General features: G+C 49.5%; 1 protein-coding gene across 1 annotated transcript in view; it reads right to left on the reverse strand.

The window, feature by feature from the left end:
• SEMA5A (semaphorin 5A) overlaps window positions 1-20,774 on the reverse strand; it is a 73,268-nt gene that overhangs the window by 24,918 nt on the left and 27,576 nt on the right. The window contains exons 8-12 of the mRNA XM_044442896.1: window positions 18,639-18,774; window positions 16,770-16,974; window positions 4,069-4,276; window positions 2,291-2,408; window positions 369-550 (exon numbers count right to left, since the gene is read on the reverse strand). Of these exons, the coding sequence (XP_044298831.1) occupies window positions 369-550; window positions 2,291-2,408; window positions 4,069-4,276; window positions 16,770-16,974; window positions 18,639-18,774 (849 nt within the window). The remainder of the gene's footprint in view (window positions 1-368; window positions 551-2,290; window positions 2,409-4,068; window positions 4,277-16,769; window positions 16,975-18,638; window positions 18,775-20,774) is intronic.

Raw genomic sequence — 20,774 nt, forward strand, 5'->3', positions numbered from 1 at the left:
CTCTTTTTTGGGTGCTTCGTAAAAAGTGGGGAAGATGGTTGTGGACACTTTTCTGGCCTAGGGGCCCCTGCTGTTGACAACTATATTGGTACAATACACATTTTGCACAAATACACCTGTGTAATAGCCATACTTGACATTTTCAGACAGGGTCGGGGAACTGGTGGATGTTGTTGGAATCCAGTTCCCATCAACCCCTGCAGCCTGGCCAATTAGGGTGAAAGAGTAGCAGTCCACGAACATCTGGAAATGCCTTCCGCTTCCCTGCCCTAGTTTAGCTAAGAGATGTACAGCTAAAAAATGGAATGCGTTTCAGTAACAACGCAAGAGTCCATGCGCCCAGGTCTTCTCACTTTTGTCCGGTATACCTGGAGCAGTTGGCTATCTCCATACTCGGCCCTTCGCACTGCCTCCCTCCGCATTTTGGAGCTGGGTTATCACAGGAGCGTGACCTGCAGACGCAAAGTCCTACACTGGAAGCATCCAGATGCGTGCAGGATTTCCACTCCGACCAGCTTCCAAACTGGCCATCCACGGTCAAATTCCTTGTCTGGAAACCAAGAGGCAAAAGGACAGATGAGCTTGCTCTCAGATGTGATGTAACATTAATTCATTCTATGATGGAACACCGTGTTTACATCCAATGGTAAAATGGCATTCCAGAGAGTCAGAGGGTACCTTGAATAAACTGCACGCTCGGGTAGGAAATGTATTTTTTCGTGGCCTGGCCCCTCCACCCAGAGAGGGTGCCTAAATTGAAAGAGTAGGCCTGTCATCCAAACCAGAGCTCCAAAACACTTGTTTGTGATCTTGATTTGTAACAGATGCAAGAAGCCAGGAATCCATATTTCTTTTCATTTCTTGGAGGTCTTTTCTAGCTGAAGAGCATTTGATAATACTGCAGCCAACACACCTAGGTAAAGCCATTTTTCCATGCAAAGCACAGCAACAGAAACACGGATTCTTGGGAAGATAAGAAATCTAGATTATACACCATCTATTTGTCCAGGAACAAGCCACACAAGAGGGCAATTCCCTTAATTAATTAGTGTGAAATATGTTGATATAATCACATCTTTCAAGGCACAGGGAGAAAGGAAGTCCACATTTAATCAATAATAGTTTGAAGTTCAGAGATTTAATTACATCAACCCATATGGTTTCATTTTGCACTGCTGGTTTTTGGCTCAGCACCAGAGCCCTTAATTGTTTGAAAATCCAGGTTTTATCACAATTAATGACTCTTATCTAGGACAAGCAGCTTGGCAAGTTTATTTTATGACACCTGCAACGGATTGCTCTTGGGGCCATCAGCTTGATGCCCATGGGAGCCAAAATGCCCACGAACAGCTCACCTGGTGCCCGCCAAGGTCCTCTGACTTTAAAAAAAATCTCGTTACCTTGTGCAGCCAGTTGCAAAGCGAAGCACTGGGCAGGCCACGGTTGGCCATGTTCCTCTCTTCCACTCCCCAGACCATGAGGCACTCCGGGGAAATGAGGAGGGAGGGAGGAAACAGCCTGGGCACCTGCAGGCCAGGTGCGTCAGCTCGCAGAACTGGCTGTGTGCTCAGAACTGTTCCCTCCGTCCTCAAAAAGGAGAGAAAGGGAAAGAAAGGGATCTCTCTTCCTGCTTGCCTGCCTGGGGAAGGAAGGGTGCAGGTTGGGCCACAGAACAGCCCCCAGAATTCCCACACCGTAGGGCCATTGACTGGGAATTCTGGGTGTTGCAGTCCAAGCAAGTCTGCAAGGCACAGGGTTGGGGAAGGCTGAGCTAAAAGGTCCCGAAGCCCTGTGGGACCAGCAGCCAACCCTTTCTCGTGGAATAGGATTGGGTCCGGACTGGAGGAAGGAGGTCTGGTCTGGCAGGGAAGGCAACAGTGGCTCAATGATTTATGTTTCCATATAGCCTGATGTGCCTGACCCTGCCTGATCTTGGAAGCTAAGCAGAGTCAAGCCCGGTTAGTATTTGGATGGGAGACTGCCTTGAACAGAGGACTGCACCCGGTGGCCTTCCGGACTGCCTTTCCCTGCCCCAACCTGCCAGAGTGCTTGCAACAGCTTCTCCCCTCGGCATTCGGCTGTCACACCGACCAAATTCCAGCCTCTATTCCAGACTGCAAGGGGATGACTTCCTTTGTGGCTCATGCATACAAACGGGGCTCTGTAGCAGCTTGCAAAGAATGGGAAAGAAAGACCGATTAAGCCTGTGGCGCAGATGAGAGGAAGCTCCGCTTGAGCAGACGTGGCTTGCGCCTGGTCGCGTCCTGACGTGCTTCCACGGAGCACTTACCGGGCACGCCAAGATGCTCTGCTCCCACTGACTCATGCTCAGGCTCTCCTCCAACGGGGTGCATTTCTTGAGCACCAGGTCCCAGCCACAGTAAGGATCGTGCGATCCAACGCAGGCGCTGCAAACGCAAAGCCGAACGTCAGAGTGCGGGGCGATCACGCCCACGCGCGTGGGAAAGCACGGCCGATCCCTCCGACGACGCTCGGTGAAGGTCCGTCACGCCTGGCACGTGTGGGCAGAGGGGCTGAGGGAGGATTGCAGCCGTTCCCACTTGCCGACCTCTCCTCCGCCACGGAGGTGATCGCCCGGGCAAAGCGAGAGGTGGGGCCGACCCTCCTTTCCTAACCTGGATCAGATCCCTGCTTCCTGCCCACCAGGCCCCACCTCGAGACCATGAATGAAAGAAGGGAACGTGCTCTCTCTAGACCCAGATGCTCCATTTTTTCTTGGCCAGCTTCCTGAAGTGCCCTACTTCGCCTTGAAAAGGTAAATCTTCTTCTCCAGTGAGATATTTATTCGGGCTAAAGGTTTTAACAGAAAGATTTATCAACCAAAGCTGCCGCTGCCGCTACTTCTCCTTCCACGGCATCTCTATCCTGCTTTGCTTCCTCTTGCAAAGAGCCCAAGGTAGCTTACAAGTTTCTCTTCTTCCCTACATCATCTTCACAACAACCCTGTGAGGTAGGCGAGCTGCGAGTCCACGACTGGCTCAAAGCCACCCTGTGAGATCCATGGCTGAGTGGGGACTGGAACCCAGTGCTCCTGAGTTGCAGCCCTTCCCCACTACACCACGCTGGCCCTTAATGGTACCCCCCTTCTGGGGCAGCTTTACTTCCTCTGCAGCCCCAGGTGGGCATAGCCCTGTTGCTTCCCTGACACTGATCTTGCCCCTGAAATCTGGCAAAAGTGTCCCATTCCAAAAGGATAAAGCAACCAGAAGGAAGGCTATTTTGACACCAGGAAAAGCTTCCTCACTGACAGAGCAATAGGACAGTGGGACCAGCTGCCTGGAGAGGTAGGGGGCTCTCCCACACTGGAGACATTCAAGAAGAAACTGGACAGCCACCTGAGTGGGATGGTGTGACTTGGTGTCCTGCAGCAGCAGGGGGCTGGACTCGATGGCCTTCTTGGCCCCTTCCAGCTCTGCCATTCTAGGATTCTGTGAGTCTATGAAACCTCCTATGGTGTGTCTCTGAATTCCAGCAGGGCAGTAGGGGGCACAAAAACAGCCAGGGGGCACATGTGCCCCCCAGGCGCTGGGTTCCCCACTCCCGCTTCCGCTGATCAGTGACAAAGGGCAAGCAATTCCTGTTAACACATCCCTGCACATCGTCTCTCCGCTCTCTGGAGTCGACCTGGAGAAGACCAAGCACCTCCATTTCCTGCGTCTCCAGCTGGGCGAGTCAACAGGACAGTCATTCGCAGGGCTGCCCCGGAGAGGAAGGGTGTGGAAGCGCTAGCAGGCACCCCAGTTCGGCAGCGCTGGGGCCCTTTCCTCCCTACCCACAAGACCCCCTGTACTTCCGCTCCCAGCTTGACTCCTCAACCCCAGGGAGCCAGCAAGGAGGGTCCTGCTGCCCAGGGGGCCGGGGGCCGATCCCAGCCGCGAGGAGGCGGCTTCCAACCGTGCACCCGAGACTCCAAAGTGTTCTGCCCCCCTTGGATGCTGCTCAGGGGCCACCTGGAGCACGTCCTGGTCAGAGGGAACACCGGAAGGGTGTTAACCCCAGGGGGCCCCTTCCGCACTGAGCTCCCAGCACCAGCCACACGAGGGGTACCTGCGTGTTCTGTAAAAGGGACACCTCTTCAGCGGGATCTTCACCACACTCCGCTGCAGGCCCACGAACAGAGCGCTCTGGCCAGGCAAGATCTGCAGGCTCCGAACAGGCTCCCACCGCGACGCCGGGAAGATCTCGATTTCCTCCAGCAAGCAGCTGCTCGCCGTTTGGTTCACCGGAGCAAGCACCTTCTTGATGGTGCCGTGATCTGCAAGGCAAGGAGCGGAAGGGCTGCGTGAAAGCCGCACAAGCCGAACTGCCGGTGCACGACCAAACGGCAGCTCTTTCTGCCGGCCCTTTTAGCAGAGGGTGAAGGAAGCGAGCTGTGGAAGGGCGCCCCAAGGAGCCTCTCTAACTGAGGGCCTTCCCCATGCACTGAACTGCAGCTTCCAGAAGTCCAAGAATCGGGACTGGGGAAGGCGGATACAGCAGAGGCCGTACACCAAGGCAGAGCATCGGGTCTCTCGCCTCGCATCCTCTGCGCTACTCGGAATGCGCCCTCCAAGGTGTGGGGCAGGGCCCTTTCCCAGCTCGGGGCTTCAGATTCCTTGGACTGGTTGTGGCACGTGCCAATGGACCCAGAGCTGCGTGCAAAGCAGGCACTTCCCGCCACTCGACACAGGGTTCAGGGGCAGGGAGCCGGGGGGCAGAGAGGCCCTTGCATGGAGCAGGGTGGCCCTCAGCCCTGCTCGCCACTCATGGACTGTCTCCCGTAGTGACAGCCGCCGTGGCCTCGGGCGCATCCCTGCTGGGCTCCCCGTAGCGCAAGCGGCACTGCAAGCAGGAATCCGCAGACGTGGGGCTGGGGCAGATTCAGGTACTCCCTTCTGCCTGTCCCTCTGGCACTGCCCCACCGCCTGGTCACACGCCCCAAGGAAGCGGGGCTCACACGGACTCCAGCACACAGCCCCCTCGGGAGGAGGATAACCTTCAGCTGGAAATCATGCCTGGAAGCATGAAGTACAAAGCGTTTCTGCTAGTGCACCACAGAACCCTGTTCCCTGCCCCGCACCAGCAGCACCACCCCGGGGCACATGGGCATTCAGTGCCAAGCCTGTTGTGAGGGACTGGAGGCGCTCACTGAGACCTTCCTGAAGGGTTAGCGCATGGCACGAAATACGCTATGCCGTGATCCAGCCCGGCCCAGTCGTGCGATTTGGGTGCATGCGCAGAGCAGCGGCGCCCAAACTCTCCTATGTCCCACAGCCCTAGAGACTGCATGATTTATGTTTGCACCCCCTGCAAAAGTACTGCCACTTTTGAGGATGGAGAAGTCACATTTCCAATTTTTGAGCCACAAAACAAACCATGTTCAGTACTAACTGCAGGTGAACAAATCAAATTCAAGAAAGAAAGTCTCCCATTAAAGCAGGCATCCTTTCCCTTCCACACCCTCCCCTTCTGCGTCTTTGTCTTCAACCCTCATCCTAGAGAATCTTCTGTTTCACCAAACACACTTGCTTACATGTTTTATCTATCCATCCATCCATCCATCCATTTATATCCTTTTTCCTAGAAAGGGCTCAAGGCAGCTTACATCATTCTCCCCCTCCATCTTATCCCCACAACAACAACCCTGTGAGGTCGGTTGGGCTGAGAGTCTGCGACTGGCCCAAGGTCACCCAGCTGGCTCCATGGCCGAGCGGGGACTCGAACCCAGGTCGTCTGAGTCCCAGTCCTGCGCTCTTAACCACTGCACCACACTGGCTCTAATAACACCACATGCTATTATTTAGCTACCTCCCAAGTGTTAATCTTGAGACTATCGCAAAAGATACTCCTTAATAAGCCTAAAACAGAAGGACTGCGAGCGGTCAAGAAAACCCAGTGATGTGTCTGGGGCCGGAGGCAGCGTCGGGAGGCAGAGCTGTGTTCCAGGGCCAGGAATCTCAGCTGCGTCCACAAGAGGCTGCGTGATCAGTGAGCCCCCCTAAACATGGAGGGCAAACGGGGATGCACTGGGCTTTCCAGTGTAGCCCCCATTTCATACCATGCTCATGCATCCGCCATGCAGGTCCAATTCAATTGTGTCCATACACACCACCCTTCCCCAACCTGGTGCCCTACAGGCGCTGGACTGGGACTTCCAACAGGCCCCGGTTAGCAGAGCACTGCAAATGTCATGGAAAGTATCTTCTTGTTGACTTTCAGTCAAATACTGTGTGTTCATCTAAGGCCTTCATAGAGCAGTGGAAACCAAGCTGGATTTCCACTGCTGAAGGATGCGTCTTTTTGCAATTAAAGTACTCTTTTCTCGCTGCTGCACAAGCCACTGGAAGAGTCCGGGGCTCAGTTAGTGATCGTGGCATTTATAGGATGAGGATTTCAGAAGTATTTAAGCCCCAGAAGCGCTTTCCCTGCACAAGTGAAATGCACAAGTTGTCCATTTCAGCTGCCTAAGCGAAGAAGCTTGCCGTTTTATTGCGCTTCTTAGCAAGAGGGTAGATAGCACGGGCTTTGCAAAACTTGCAGCTGAATGTAGGAGTCACGGTACACATCATGGGACGGCGGGCAGGAATGGCACCTACAGATGCCCAGAAATTTCTTGAATATCTGGGAGATTCCACCTTGTTTCCATGGATATGACCCTTGAGGAGCAACAGGAAGAAGCTCTGAGGAAACGAGGCAAGTTCTGCCTGCCGTTGCTTGAAGCAGAGGACGGGGGAAGGAAGGGAAATGGCTGCTAGAAATGCCCACACCGGGTTAGCGAAATTCACGCTGTGCTAGAACCGGGAGGGCTTGGGACCACGGGCTCTTGCTCTTGGCAGGCAGAGCATTCGTGGGCTTCGCTGCACTTTCCCACACGGGGCTGCAATGGAGAGCTTTGCCCCGAGCGAAGATGAGCGCCACGGTCTCCCGCCCCTCCGTCGCACACCACGTCTTCTGCCCTCTGTGATCCTTCCCGGCACTTTTATTATCAACTGCCTCCGAAACACCGATCTTTGTGACGCATCTTCTATGGGAGCAATTCTGAAACTCTCCCTGCACACTCTTGCAAAACTACAACAGATGTGGAAAGAAGGAATCGTGACTCGGGCTCTGCGCCTCCCTTGCACCGAATTAAAAATGCCTCTGGTACTTCAGAGAGCAATAGCCTCTTAAGAAGAACTAATGTGAAATATTAGAGTTAATTTGTTTTCTTTGGCAGTGACATCTAGCAAATGAGGCAGGGAGGGGAACTGGCAGCCAAAATGTGGACGCCAACAGGGGATGTTTAACCCTTGCAGCGCCCGGGGGCTTTGCTGCACTTAGCCCAGCGAAAGGGTGACTTGAGCTGGGTTCGCTGTTGACCTACCGACCACAAGGCCTGTCTCCCAGGACACTGAAACCAAGGAGGTCAGTCGCATTCAGCTTCACAGCCTTAGAGATGCAATGCAGAAATCACCTATCCAGCTTGTTTTGATAGGGGTTTTTATAGCGGTTTGGAAATTTTATTGGGAGGCTGTGTTTTATTTTATATTGTCTTATTGGTAAACCATCCTGAGACCACGGTAAGGGACAATGTAGAAAAGTTTCAAATAAATAAATAAACAAGCAAATATCTCATTGCCATTAGTATTTTTAAAAAAATGATATAAAGGCTGGGCACGTTGGACCTCTTACACAGAGCAAAGGGTTTTGCTGACCATCTGTGCCGGCTGGCTGGAGCCTGGCTGATTAATCTACCGACTGGGAATGTGCTCGTTTCACCCAAAACATCTCCCTGTAAGCAAAGCTTGCTGCACTGCTTTCCTGGGGAGTCCAAAAAAGCCTCACACCCTTTTTCTCTGGGGAAGGGGGTAGTGCGAGATCCCAGGCTTCTGCTTGTTGCTGGCACGTAATCCCAAGTCCTCCGAGAAACGAGAAACGGGTGTAGCGCCCGGATTGTCAGTGATGCTTGATGATCCATTAAGAGCACAGAGGCTTCAAAACTGTGCAGATAATTAGATTCATTTGCAAATTCCTCAGGGACAATAAAGGGCACTACTCAAAAGGATGATTCATCTGAATTTCCTGTGTGCGATTCAGAATGCAGGATTTCAATTCCATCTCAAGCAGCCAAGTGTTTTGACAATTCCTTGTCAGGTTGCCCAAATGCTTACACCACACCAAATAGGATAATTATAGTCATTTTTTTCACATTTCTCTGAACATCTTTCTTAGGGTTGTCCTTTTACAGGGTTGCACCTGTACATTAACAATATCATTCAAAAGAAGGGCTATTCCAGCTTCAAAACAAAAGAACAAAGAACAAAAGAATACATGAGCCAGGCTGGTTGTAGTGAAGTGCCGTCAAGTCTTTCTGTCTCATGAACGAAAGCCCACCGAAATATCCTTTCCTTGACAGCCCCACTCAGCTCTTGCAAATTCACGGCTGGGGTTTCCTTGGTGGAGGTGAGCAATCTCACAATTGGATTCTTCTTCTTCTTCTGCCTTCAACTCTCCTCCGCACGATTGTCTTCTCCAGGGAATCTCACCTTCTTATGATGTTCCTCAAGTTCAACAGCCTCAGTTCTTCCAGGACAACTTCCGGCTTGACTCGATCTCCACCTGTTCCTCTTCCTGTTGGTCCAGGATATCCACGAAGCTCTCTGCCAGCACCATGTTTTGAACACTTCGGGTTTTTCCCATCAGCTTTCCTCTCTGCCCAGCTTCCACATGCATACAGAGTGAAAGGCAAGCTTAGTGTTTGCCTAACCCTAGAATCAGGATGCATGCCAATTTCTAGAAGGATCACGGCTCCCAGGAGCTATTTCCACACCCCAGATCATACGGGTACTGTACACGGTGTGCCGCTTTCGAGAGGGAACACCTAGGGACCACACAAGACATTCCCCAGAAACCTTTGCTTTTCAGTCTTCTGAAAACTTTGTTTGGTTCCCACAAAGCCACGATGGGCTTCTTGGTCCCACGGAGACTATTTGATACTGATGTTCAGCTGCACTATAGGTGAACTTCATTATACAAGCCCTTTAGAACAAGTCTGTGTGGGGTAGAGTCATCCAGAACAACAGGCAGAAGTTACCGCTTTCCACAAATAACAGGCTTTGGCAAGTGAGTTAGTCCCTTGCTCTCCAGCGCAGTGACTGGGCAAGTTTAGGGGCCTTTTGCACGTGACCACATGCCGTGTGGCTTCTCTGTTCTGCTCCCCTGTGGCGGGAGCGTGGTTGAACTGACCCATATAGAAGGGGATGGACAGCCAGTTCCCGGCAAGGTGGGAGGCGAAGGAGATGCCGATTCATAGGAAAGAACCCTAAGGTCTGACCCTGCCCACACAGTGAGGCCGCTTCAGCCTGCAGGAATATTTATCTATTTACTTACGTGGCTCCGTAGCCAAAGCTCCTTGGGTGCTTTGCAACCAAAGGCTCCCGGCTGTCTGAGGCAGCCTTGCCCAGCCTATCCTACTTACTTGTGAGTAATAGGCAGAGCTTGGCCTTTAGGATCCCGTTGGAAGTGCTGCTCCGCGATCCACCCTCACGTCCTTCGGGGCCTTCTCCTGCTTGCTTCTTCGCAGGCTTAAAATCCGCATTGCTCGCTTTCGCTCAGCATTTGGCCACGACCCCAACTGGAACGCCGAGATTTTTCCCAGATGCGAGCTCAGCCTGCGGGCTTAAAAAAGCCTCTGCATCCTTGATTCCAGGGGCTGTTATAGCAGCTTCCCTCCACCTGCTGCCCTCCAGATACGTTGAACGAAAACCCCATCGTCCCCAGCAGTTAATGGAAGACATGGATGTTCCCTGCCGCTTTCAGACAAGGGTTGGCTTTCTTGCTGCCCAGCAAGCAAAAGCGCTGATTGCAGATCAAAGCCTGGGGAAGGAGCTGCTGGGCCAGATGTGGCCCCCAGACTCAAAGTTAAGCACCCCTGTCTTAAGTGATGGGTAGAAGGAGAGATGAGGAAGCAGAGAAGGAAGGCTGAGCTGGAAGGAAAGAACGGCTCTGACAAGAAAGGAAAGAGAGCGATCTGGCAGGGTAGGCAAGAGAAGGGGAATGGGAAGAAAGCAAAGCTGAGCAAGTGAAAATCCCCCCTCCCTTTCTAGGCTGACTAGTTTGAGGTGCACTAAGCAACAGTGTTTACCGTGAGATCTTCCATCATTTTTCCTGCTATGACATAAACAGGGAAAGTGATGCAGACACTCGGGTCTTTAGGAGCAATGCTCATTGTCTGAATGACCTTCAGAGTGGCGTTTCGACTTGGAATCCAGGGTAGAATCCAGAATCTGCAGAGTTACTTGCATTTGCCCAGCAGGTCCAGTGGGACACTTTTGCTTTGACCAGGAGACCATCTCAGAAACACAGAATAGTAGAGTTGGAAGGGGCCAGAGGGCCACTGGGTCCGATCCCCTGCTCAGTGTGGGACTCCCAGTGAAACCATCCCTCTCAGGTGGCTGCCCAGTTGCATCTGGAGTGCCCCCAGTGTGGGAGAGCCCACCGCCTCCCTCGGTCATGGGACCCATCATCTTACTGCTCTGACAGCCTGGAAGCTCTTCCTGATGTCCAGCCAGAACCAGGCTTCCTGCACCTTGAGCCTGTCATTCCATGTCCTGCGCTCCGGAGATCCTGGCCCACCTCTTTGTGGCAGCCTTCCAAGACTTGAAGCGCGCTATCACAGCCCCCCTTGGTGTTTTCTTCTGGAGGCTCAGGACGCCGGCTTCTTTCAGCCTCTCTTCATAGGCCTTTGTTTCCAGTTCCCAGATCGTCCTTGTTGCTCTCCTCTGAACCCATCTAGCTTTTTAGCTTTTGTTTCAAACTTGGGTGCCCAGAAATGGACACAGGACTTCACATGAGATCTGACTGGTGCAGAGTAAAGGGGAATTAGCACGTCACGTGATCTGGACCGGTATTAACACAGCCTAAAATAGCATTTGCCTTTTTTGCAGCTACAGCACATGGTTGGCTCATATTCGGCTTGTGGTTTACGAAAATGCTAGGCTCCTTCTTGCTTGTGGTACGCTTGAGCTGACCTTCCCCCATCTTTTAGGGACCATCTCCTGCTACCGCATATTCCAGCCTGCTTTTAATGGTTCCTCCAACTTCAAAGGCGATTTCTGAGGTCACTCTGGGGACTGGATGAAACGGAGGGACACAAGTCCCAAGCCTCCTGCAATGGGTACAACTAGCTGGGTGGATCCCTGGAACAATCCACAGAACATGTGTACATGTGACCGTAATCCGTGCGTGCACGTGGGTGTGTGTCTGCATGCACGCACTATTTATATAGGAGTCTGTATCCCACAGTTCTGACAAATTTGCAATATGAGAGGAGGCACACTAGTTAAAACCACAACATCCTCATGAAACAGTGACCCGCCACAGAAGCAATTTGAGAGAAAACAGAGACAAGTTCCCTTGGTAAAACAGAAACACGTGGAAGCCAAATGAGCCAGGCCAGAGTGATTCCGCAGCCTCGCCATGTGCTGAGTTTGTACACTTCCCCCAAACTCACACAAAATTCCCAGCTTACTGTGAACGGTCCAGCTTCGGACAGATATATGGACATTATAGATAAGGACAGATATACCAAAGCCCCCTCCTTCCTGGTGTTGGGAGCTGCCATCAACCCATCTGGTGGGCACCAGGCTGGAGAAAGCTTATATAAAGTGAGTAACTCCAGAAACTGGCTACTTAACCTGCAGTAGCATATAGTTAGGGTAGGAATAACAGGAATTCCAGGTAACAGGAATAATCATGCAGCTTCGTGTAAAATTAGTACAACTGAAACAGCAAGCTGCTTTCTGCAAGGACCCCACCCACCAAATCCAACTTTGCACTGATTTTGAATGTCTGAAGTGGAAGTGAGGAAGGCAATGCAACAGAAGAATCATAGGATCAAAGAACAGAAGAGCTGGAAGGGGCCATGAAGGCCATCTAGTCCAGCCCCCTGCTGTTGCAGGACACCAAGTCACACCATCCCACTCAGAGGGCTGCCCAGTTTCTTTTTGGATGTCTCCAGTGTGGGAGAGCCCCCCACCTCTCCAGGCAGCTGGTCCCACTGCCGTATTGCTCTGACTGTGAGGAAGCTTTTCCTGGTGTCCAGCCTGAATCTGGGTTGTCGCAACTAGAACTGATTTTTCCATGTCCTACACTCTGGCATCAGCCAGAAGAGACCTTGACCTTCCTCTGTGTGACAGCCTTTGAGGTACTTCTAGAGGGAGATCATGTCCCCCTCAATCTTCCCTTCTCAAGGCCGAACATGCCAGGCTCTCTCAGTCTCTCCTCATAGGGCGGTGTTTCCAAACCCTGGATCATTTTGGTTGCCCTCCTCTGGACCCTTTCTAATTTACCTTCATCTTTCTTAAATCTTGGTGCCCAGAACTGGACACAGGATTCCAGGTGACAGAAAGACAGAAAGGTCTTTCCAGAGAGGCTGAACGGACACTAGCCCTACCTAGCCAGACTTGCCCTTGAGCTTATGTGGGCACAATCCATGCGGCCCTTCACAATACGCCACACACACTCCAACGCGGAGTGAGGAATTCTGTCGGGCTGCCTGAGAAATCAAAACAGCCCAAGATGAGATTGATACGATATCACGGGGAAAAGTTTCATTTGTGGCTGCATGGAGTTGGACCAACCTCACTGCCTCATTTTCCCTAAAATCTGTCACTGAGATACCGCAGAGTAATTTCATGCTTAGCTCTTAGAAATCCATTTCTGCTATTACCATTGCTTCTACAGTCCAAAAGATATAAGGCAGTTTCATGTAAGTACACGCTCTTATGAGGAAAATGCATATCACGTCAACATGAATGTCCCAGTGTTTTCAATATGCAGTCATCTTGTCGAGATTCTCGTAAAATTACATATCAGAACCCCTACAAGGGAGCTATTCGGACTCTCTAGAGTACACATTCGCCAGAACAGTGCAGAGCTTAAAATGAAAAACAAATTTTCGTAGTACAGAAAAGGGCTGAACAACTTTCACAGAGGAAGCAAAGACGGAAAACACTTGAGATCTGCCTGTAATTTACAGCAGACAAGTTAAAAGAAATCCACATAATTACAGCCTTGCTGCTGAAAATATTTCTGCTACGAGCCCACTTTTTCAACTAAATGCTGTGTAGTTTAGTGCTGGTGGATATACCTCAAACAGAAGGAAGGAAAAGTTTTTGTTCATTCTTAGTCTTTTACACTGTCCAGAACACAGAGAATATATTTTATATTTATATTGCAATTTATATCCTGCCTTTTTCCTACAAAGGGCTCCAGGCAGCTTACATCATTCTCCTCCTCCATCTTATCCCCACAACAACAACAATATATTCAAGATGACCAGTTACACCTGGGTAATTTCAGACTCTTATTGTGCAATCATATACATGCTTGCTTACTCAGGAGTAAGCCCTGGTGTTTGCAATAAGATTTACTCCCATGTAAGGGAGACCAAGGATACAACCTTAAGAGTTGTGCTGGGATGGGTCGTTTTTCTTTCCTTGCTTCTTCCCTTCTCATGCCATTCTGCATTTGGGGTGAAATATTTGTGAAAAAACTCAAGTTTTTTCCTAGGAACTATTGGATCTTTCACTGCTAGAAGAGAGGTACTAAAAAAATTCTGGAAAGTGATTTAGCATGGAAATCTCCAGGAATTAAAATCAGCATCAAAACTACAAAGCTGCAACTGGACATATTTTGAAACACTTCATTTTATGGATGCACACAAAGTGTGATGCTGCTGCCATTATGAAATCATCATTTTATAATGAATGCTATTTTATGAATATTTGATGTGTGTTTTAAATGATCTGTTTAAATTGCAGTGTTTTTGTCCCTTTGGTGACGGGGGCACTGCATAAGACAAGAAACAGGGCTGAAATGGAAAGCAAACAAAGAGTAAAATAAACGACTGTGTTATTTTGAATGAAACCTTTCACTTGTGCAAAAAAGAAAAACGAAGGAATAGTTTGGGAGGAGCCATGGTGGCAAATGTTGGACCAGGGACCTGCACGATCCGAGTTCCAGTCCCTGCTCGGACATGAGGCTCACGGAGCGACTTTGGGCCAGTCACTCACTTCCGGCCCGATCCACCTCTGTTGTGGGGATAAAATGGAGTGGTGGAGAACCATGCAAGCCACCTTAATTCAAGGCAGATTTAAAAGAAACATCGATCTGTATCTTCTCGCCACAAGCAATAGCATGATGTGGGGGTGTATTTGGCCAAAACAAATGTCAACATTTTTAAAATTAAATTTCTCCCTCCAGAGCCCCAGAGAAGCTGGCGGGAGTGCAGAGGTGGGTGGAAGCTAAATGGGAGAAGCAAAAGGGAGGTCCAAGTTTCTCTGCTTTACTTTTGACTATGGGACATCCTGGCTTGCATCCAACGAGCCACTCGAGGAAGGAAAATGCTGACAGCTTACAGAGACTGATGGGGCAGGATAAAAAATCTAATAAATAAATAAAATAAAAATGCCGACTTGATTACTTGACACTCGGGAGAGAGCTTTGGGAGCCATGAAGAGCTGGGAAAGACCCCCAGCACAAGCTCAGTCTGACTCAGTCCAAGCTCTTGGCCCCAGCTCATTTTATGGGAGAGAAAAGCGAGTGGCTTTCATCAGTGTCAAGCCGGCAAGAAGCTCACAAGTCCTCCACCCACACGCTTTGGTTCGAGCAACCGTGTTATAAATGGAGAAAGAGCCAGGCCTCGGGCTGGAAGCAGGCCACCTTTTATTAATCCAGGCACAGCATGGTTGTACTAAATTCGGTACTGATTTTCCTTCCGGGATAGAAGCTGCACCGGTGTTCCCGGCCCTTCTGTCTAATCAGCACAGGATTGCACCCAAGGGGACTTTTCACGGCTTCTACTTGGGTGGCCTCTCCATTTCCCACAGGCCCTCCTTCCAGGCTTCAGAGGATCGGATCTGAACGGAAGTTCCTGGAGCCCATCAACAAAGCTCTGGAAACAATCCGGCTTACTCCTCTGCATGCATTATCTCAAGCATCTTTGCATGAGCTTCCGGCTGAGCATTTCAACAGGAAGAGATGGAAAAGCATGTTCTGCTCAGCACCCATATTTTACTTGCAAAGCATTCTTGCAAACATTGACCAATGGGTTCACTCGTAAGAAGGCGGCTCCTCGCTTCAGAATGGATGGTTACCTGGGATTGGCCTGTACAAACCATGTCCCCTCTGTTCTACCTGCCAGTCCTTTTCTGGGCTCAGTTTAAAGTCTTGGTTTTAGCTTTCAAAGCCCTTGGAGCCTAAATTGCCTGTGGGAGAGGCTACATGATGGAACATCTACTGTAACATCACCATCCAGGGCCCTTCCCCACCAAATAAGGCAAGGCAGAGGGCTATAAGAAAAAGGGACTTTTCGGTGGTGGCCTCCCATTTGTGATCAGTCCACCCCAGTGAGGCTCCCTTGGGTCAGAAGGTTTCAACTCCCAGTGAAGACCTACCTGGCTTTTTAAGACTGTTTTGCTGCCTTTTGCTCTTCACATGGCTTCATTTAGTCTTTATTTATTTATTTATCTATCGATTTATATCCTGCCTTTTTCCTACAAAGGCTCAAGGCAGCTTACATCCTTCTCTTCCTCCATCTTATCCCCACAACAACCACCCTGTGAGGTCGGTTGGGCTGAGAGTCTTTGACTGGCCCAAGGTCACCCAGCTGGCTCCATGGCTGAGCGGGGACTCGAACCCGGATTGCCCGAGTCCCAGTCCCAGCTCTTCCCCGCCGCACCACACGGGCTCTCTAGGCAGCTGTATTTGCAAAAAGTAATATGCGACTATTTGTACAGTCCTCTTGTTTTTGTTTACAGTGTTTTGACTGTTTGCTTGAACTGTTATGATGCATTCCTCTCTTGTTGTTTTCCGCTCAGAGGCCCCTTGGGCCAATTCAGCAGAATATAAGTTTAATAATAAATAAGCAATCTTTCGGCCAGCAGCCTTTGTTTGGCTGCCTTAGATAATGCAGCATTCCCACCCTGGCTGTTGATTTCATTCAGTGTTTTAGCAGCGTGCTTTAGGTGCGGTTTTGCAAGCTCTGATTTTAATCTCCCACGCTGCCCAGAGAACTTCCGTTATCGGGCGGTCTGAAAGAGTTAGCAATAAAAACAGGGCTTTTTTGTCATAGAACGCACCGGAACGGCATTCCGGCACCTTTTTTTGACGGATTCTTCCATCGGATTTTTCCAAGTGATTTTGAATCGCCCTGTTGGGTGTAGCAGGTCAGCGGCAAAAATCATTAAAACAGAACTTCTATCAAACTTGGGACTCTTTTTATTATTGGCTAGAGAAACGGGACTTTACATAGATTTAAATATGTTTTTCAGTTATCATAAATGGAAAAAGAAGGGTGTGGGGGCTGACCCAGCAGGCCCGATGTGTTTGATGATTGATGTTGTTTTTAGTTTTTTTAGGATTACAATTTCAATGTCAAATAAAACTTATTTTAAAAAAATCATTAACATAGTGCCTGCGGGCTGCTTGTGTGTCGGTGCTGATTGTGAGGGTGCTGCTCGTTGGGACGCCGCTCGGCTTGGGATCGGTCGTGTGGCCGCACGCTGAGTGCTTACTGCCGGCGGCGACCATTGTGTTTGTGTGTGTGTAGAGTGACTGGCTACGTGCAAAAGGTAAATAAGTCCTTTATTTCAAAAACAGTTGGTGAATTGAAAATCTCTTTTAGTGTAAAAGTGTGACCCCAAGATGTGAGTTCCAGCACCTTTTTTATTTTTTTTTTTTTAACCAAAAAAGCACTGAATAAAAGCATCAGTTAACAGAAGGCTTACCTGTAGCCAAATAGATGATGTGGAAAAGCATGTCTTTGCCTTGGACCACGTCCACGGCCACGTGGGAAAAGCGGCTGTTGTCCTCCATAAAGTAAGGAACGGGCGTGACGGGCTGGATCACTCCGTGCATCAAAGTGAATTTCTGGGCATCCTGAAGACTCCTCTCGGTCAGATTCGAATACGAGCCTTGGTCCACGGTGCCGCACTGAAAATGCACAATTTTACCACTGTTAACAGAACATAACATGTAGGGAACTGAGACACATATTATGCATCAGTCCTGACTAAAAAATATCTCCAGGCTAGATAGTGTATAAATGCATGCCGCAAGGACGGATAAATACTTTTGCATGTTAGAAACAGCGCGAGTCCCGAGCCTTCTTAGGAAGCTGCGCTTCCTCTGCAAGGATCCAACCGAAGGGATCCAGGGAAATCGCGGTGAAGACGCAGCAAGCGGCAGGACAAAAGAGGGGCTGGAAGCGCTCCCCACATTGCCCAGAACTGTGGAGAGGATGTGGTACTTGCAGGAAGCCAGCTGGCTCGGCCGGGACAGTCGCTGCCCTGGCACAAGTCGCCCTCCACTTCTGGGCTGGCGTGCTGCAAACAGAAGCCTGGACCGAAACAGGCAAAAGCCCCCGCCAAGCCCCAGCTCGCCCGGGTGAATGGGCAGCCTGCTTCTGGAGAGGCCGCTCTGCATGCCTTCGGATTCAGAGGGAGGCTTAGAGCACAGGTGGACTTCCACACTTACTTTCTCTGCCCTTCTCTGTAGAGACATATAAACAAGTTCGAAGGCAGGATCGGTAGAAGGTTCCCCCTCCCACCAAGCTCGCCCAGCTTCCCCTGCCACTGTGATGCCCAGGGAAGGTGGGTCTTCCAGAGATCCCCTGCCTGATTCAACCACAAACCTCAGATGGGTCAGTCTTCTTTTCCACAGAAGTGCTAATCCTGCATTAAAGACTCTCTCTAATGGTTTATTTGGTTGCATTTAAGCCACAATAATCTTAAAGGAGATCAACCCTGGCTGCTCTTTAGAAGGCCAGATCCTGAAGATGAAACTCAAATACTTGGCCCACCTAATGAGAAGGAAGGACCCCCTGGAGAAGAGCCTGATGCTGGGAGCAATTGATGGCAAAAGGAGAAGGGGACGGCAGAGGGTGAGGTGGCTGGATGGAGTCACTGGGGCAGTGGGTGTGACTTGGGGGTACTCCGGGGGATGGTGGAGGACAGGACAGCCTGGAGGAATCTTGTCCATGGGGTCACAATGGGTCGGGCATGACTTTGCGACCAAACAACAACAAGCCACAATAAAGTTGTGCTGGTTTTTTTTAAAGAATAAAACAACTTATTTTTAAATGGGTTTTAGATGGCATAAGATTATTCTGGAGGGAGCAGGAATGCATGATGCCCTGGACAAAAGGCACAACCGCCTTCCGGGGCAATTCTGCAGGACCTCAGCGGCAGGGAGAGCAAAACGGCAAACGGGCTTCCAGAGTGCAAAGCACACGCTTGCACTGGAGAGAAAGCACAACTGCATCTGGAGAGAAATAAGTCCCCATATTGGGGAAGAATCTATATCGTTGTATTTTAAAAAGCATCGAAAACCTTCATTTTCCTCCAAACCTCAGATTATTACGTTAAGACAGAAAGCACGCAGGAAGACATTTACTTTTAAACAGCCACTGTAAAGAATGCCACCGATTTAAATAAATACGCAGCATTCTGGCAGAGGTATGAAATAGTTTTGAGTCCTCAGTCCCTGCCTCCCTGATCACACAGTGCACAATGCCTGAGCTGGGATGCAGCTTCTGAAAACCAGACAATCGCATCAAGGCCATTCCTATTAAGCACCTTCCTTTTCTATTTAAGTACCTGAAAATTCGGGTTAGGGTTGGGATAAGGCAGCCAGGCGGAGCGAGAGTTTTCCTGGTACTTGAACGGCCCGCTGAAGACTTGCGTTATTGCCGTCATGTTGAAGACACAAACGGCAGACACGGCTATGCTGTTCCTTTAAAAAACAAACAAAACACACACACATGAACAAACCGAAGCAAAAAAAGAATTTGAGCACTCTGATTGTGAAATGCAGCACATTCCTTTTGTGCTGGTAAATCCGTGCCATCACCACAGAGTGGATAAAAGTCCACAGGTGTGGACACAGGCTTTTCAACTTTTCACTTGCCTAGTGACTAGAAAAGTCCAGAAGGGAAGATGTATAATGCTCAGGCTGTTTTTCCTCAAAGCACTTCGTGCTCCCATATCAATGCTCCCAAGAGCCCTGACATATAAAGAATGCCTGAGATAGAGAAGTTTCCATGGTGCTCTGGATGGTCCAGAGCAGATCACGTCTATCTCCTTGTCAAAACCTTTGCAGCAGCTCTGAGAAGGGAGGCCGTTATTATTTATTATTACGCTTAATTCTGTTCGGCGCCAGGCGAAAACCTTTTCATTCTCCCATTATTTTAAGGTTTGATTTGGTTTTAATGTGGGTTTTATTGGAATTATTCGCATGCTGTGCTTCACGTCATGTTACTCTGTTGAGACGTTACTCGTTGGATGGTACATAAAAGCGTTAAATAGATAAATAAGTATTTCCCCCTTGGAGGGGAGGCTGAGCTTGTTTAGGACTTGTAAGGAAGCGTCTGGATGAGGCAAGTTCTGGAGTCTCCCCCCAGCAGCCTGGAGCAGGATACGGGGAAGCAGCCCCGCCGGCCCCATCTCATCGCCACTTACCTGGATGCCTGCAGGTTTCTCCAGTTCCCGCCACCCACCCACCCACAGGCGGCCACTTCTGCTCTCCTTCCGCTGCGATCCCTTCCAAGCATACATTGGGATTTTTAAGAAAGGCACCGGGGCGCTTCGGGACCTATTTACGTGAACTGTGTACTCAGCCCTTGAGAGAAGGAACTCGTAGGGGCACTTATGTGGGAGCTGGGGTGGGGAAAGGAGACGAAGAAACCAAAGGGAGGGAACCAAACAGTCCTTCCTTTGCTAGAACAAGGATTTTCAGACAATAGTTTCTCACATAGGTAAATGGCAAGAATTAAATCTGCAATTTTCCCCCAGTTGCCCAGGTTCAGCTAAGTTCACGTCTAATATGCTTCTTGATGGACGAGCCTGCATGCTTCTTAAATAAAATAAACATTTGTTTAAGCTCATCTGTCTTCGGACAAATGAGCCTATTCAAAGGTATTACCCTCAGGGGGAAGATAAAGCATCACGGAGTACAAAACTACACCAATTCAGTACTGAGCTAAACAAGAAAATGGCGCATTGAACACCTATTTGACAAAATGCCGATGTGGTCCCAAAGATGCAACAAGACAAGCTGATTAGATTGAATTTGAAGTTTTACAAACACTGATAAAAACTTTCACTGAAACAAGAGAGAAGAATTTTAGGGGTGAGTGGAAGCTGCAGTGTGGAAGTACTTTAGTTCCATAATTCATGAAATAAAACATCCAATCTTTCTTTTAAGAAGAGAAATAGGTAGAAACTTCCAGCACACCGCTTTCAGCTTAGGGAAAAATGCTATTTACTGGTCTGCAGAGTGAGAAATATTGCTCTTGAATTACACTGCTTTTTAAAAACCTCCTCGTTCCTGTACCCAGCCAAGGTTAGCATGGAGTCTGCATTCCCATAGCAGGGTGGGCGAGAATGAGTGGCTGGGGGTGTTCAAGCATATTTTGATTGGCATCGTACATTTGAGAGTATCTAGTTTTTAAGGCACTTAACCATGCTGTTAGAAAAGAGAGAGTGATAAAAAAAACGGGAGAAGGTTTGATCCGATTCTTCTGGAATGGTTACTCCTATTTTCCTAAAACACATTTTTGTGCACAAATATGGAACTTAATCAATAAATACAGTTTACATTCTCCCCGTCATCCTAGCTAACCATCAATAGGACTTAACAGAAGGTTGAAACAGGCAAGAACTATCAGAAAGTCCTTCTGGAAACTAGCACATGTGAGGCAGCTGGAATAATCCGGAAATGGTGGGCTTGATCAG

The sequence above is a fragment of the Varanus komodoensis genome, unplaced genomic scaffold (genome assembly GCF_004798865.1).
Source record: "Varanus komodoensis strain SLA01 unplaced genomic scaffold, ASM479886v1 scaffold40, whole genome shotgun sequence".
NCBI lineage: Eukaryota > Metazoa > Chordata > Lepidosauria > Squamata > Varanidae > Varanus > Varanus komodoensis.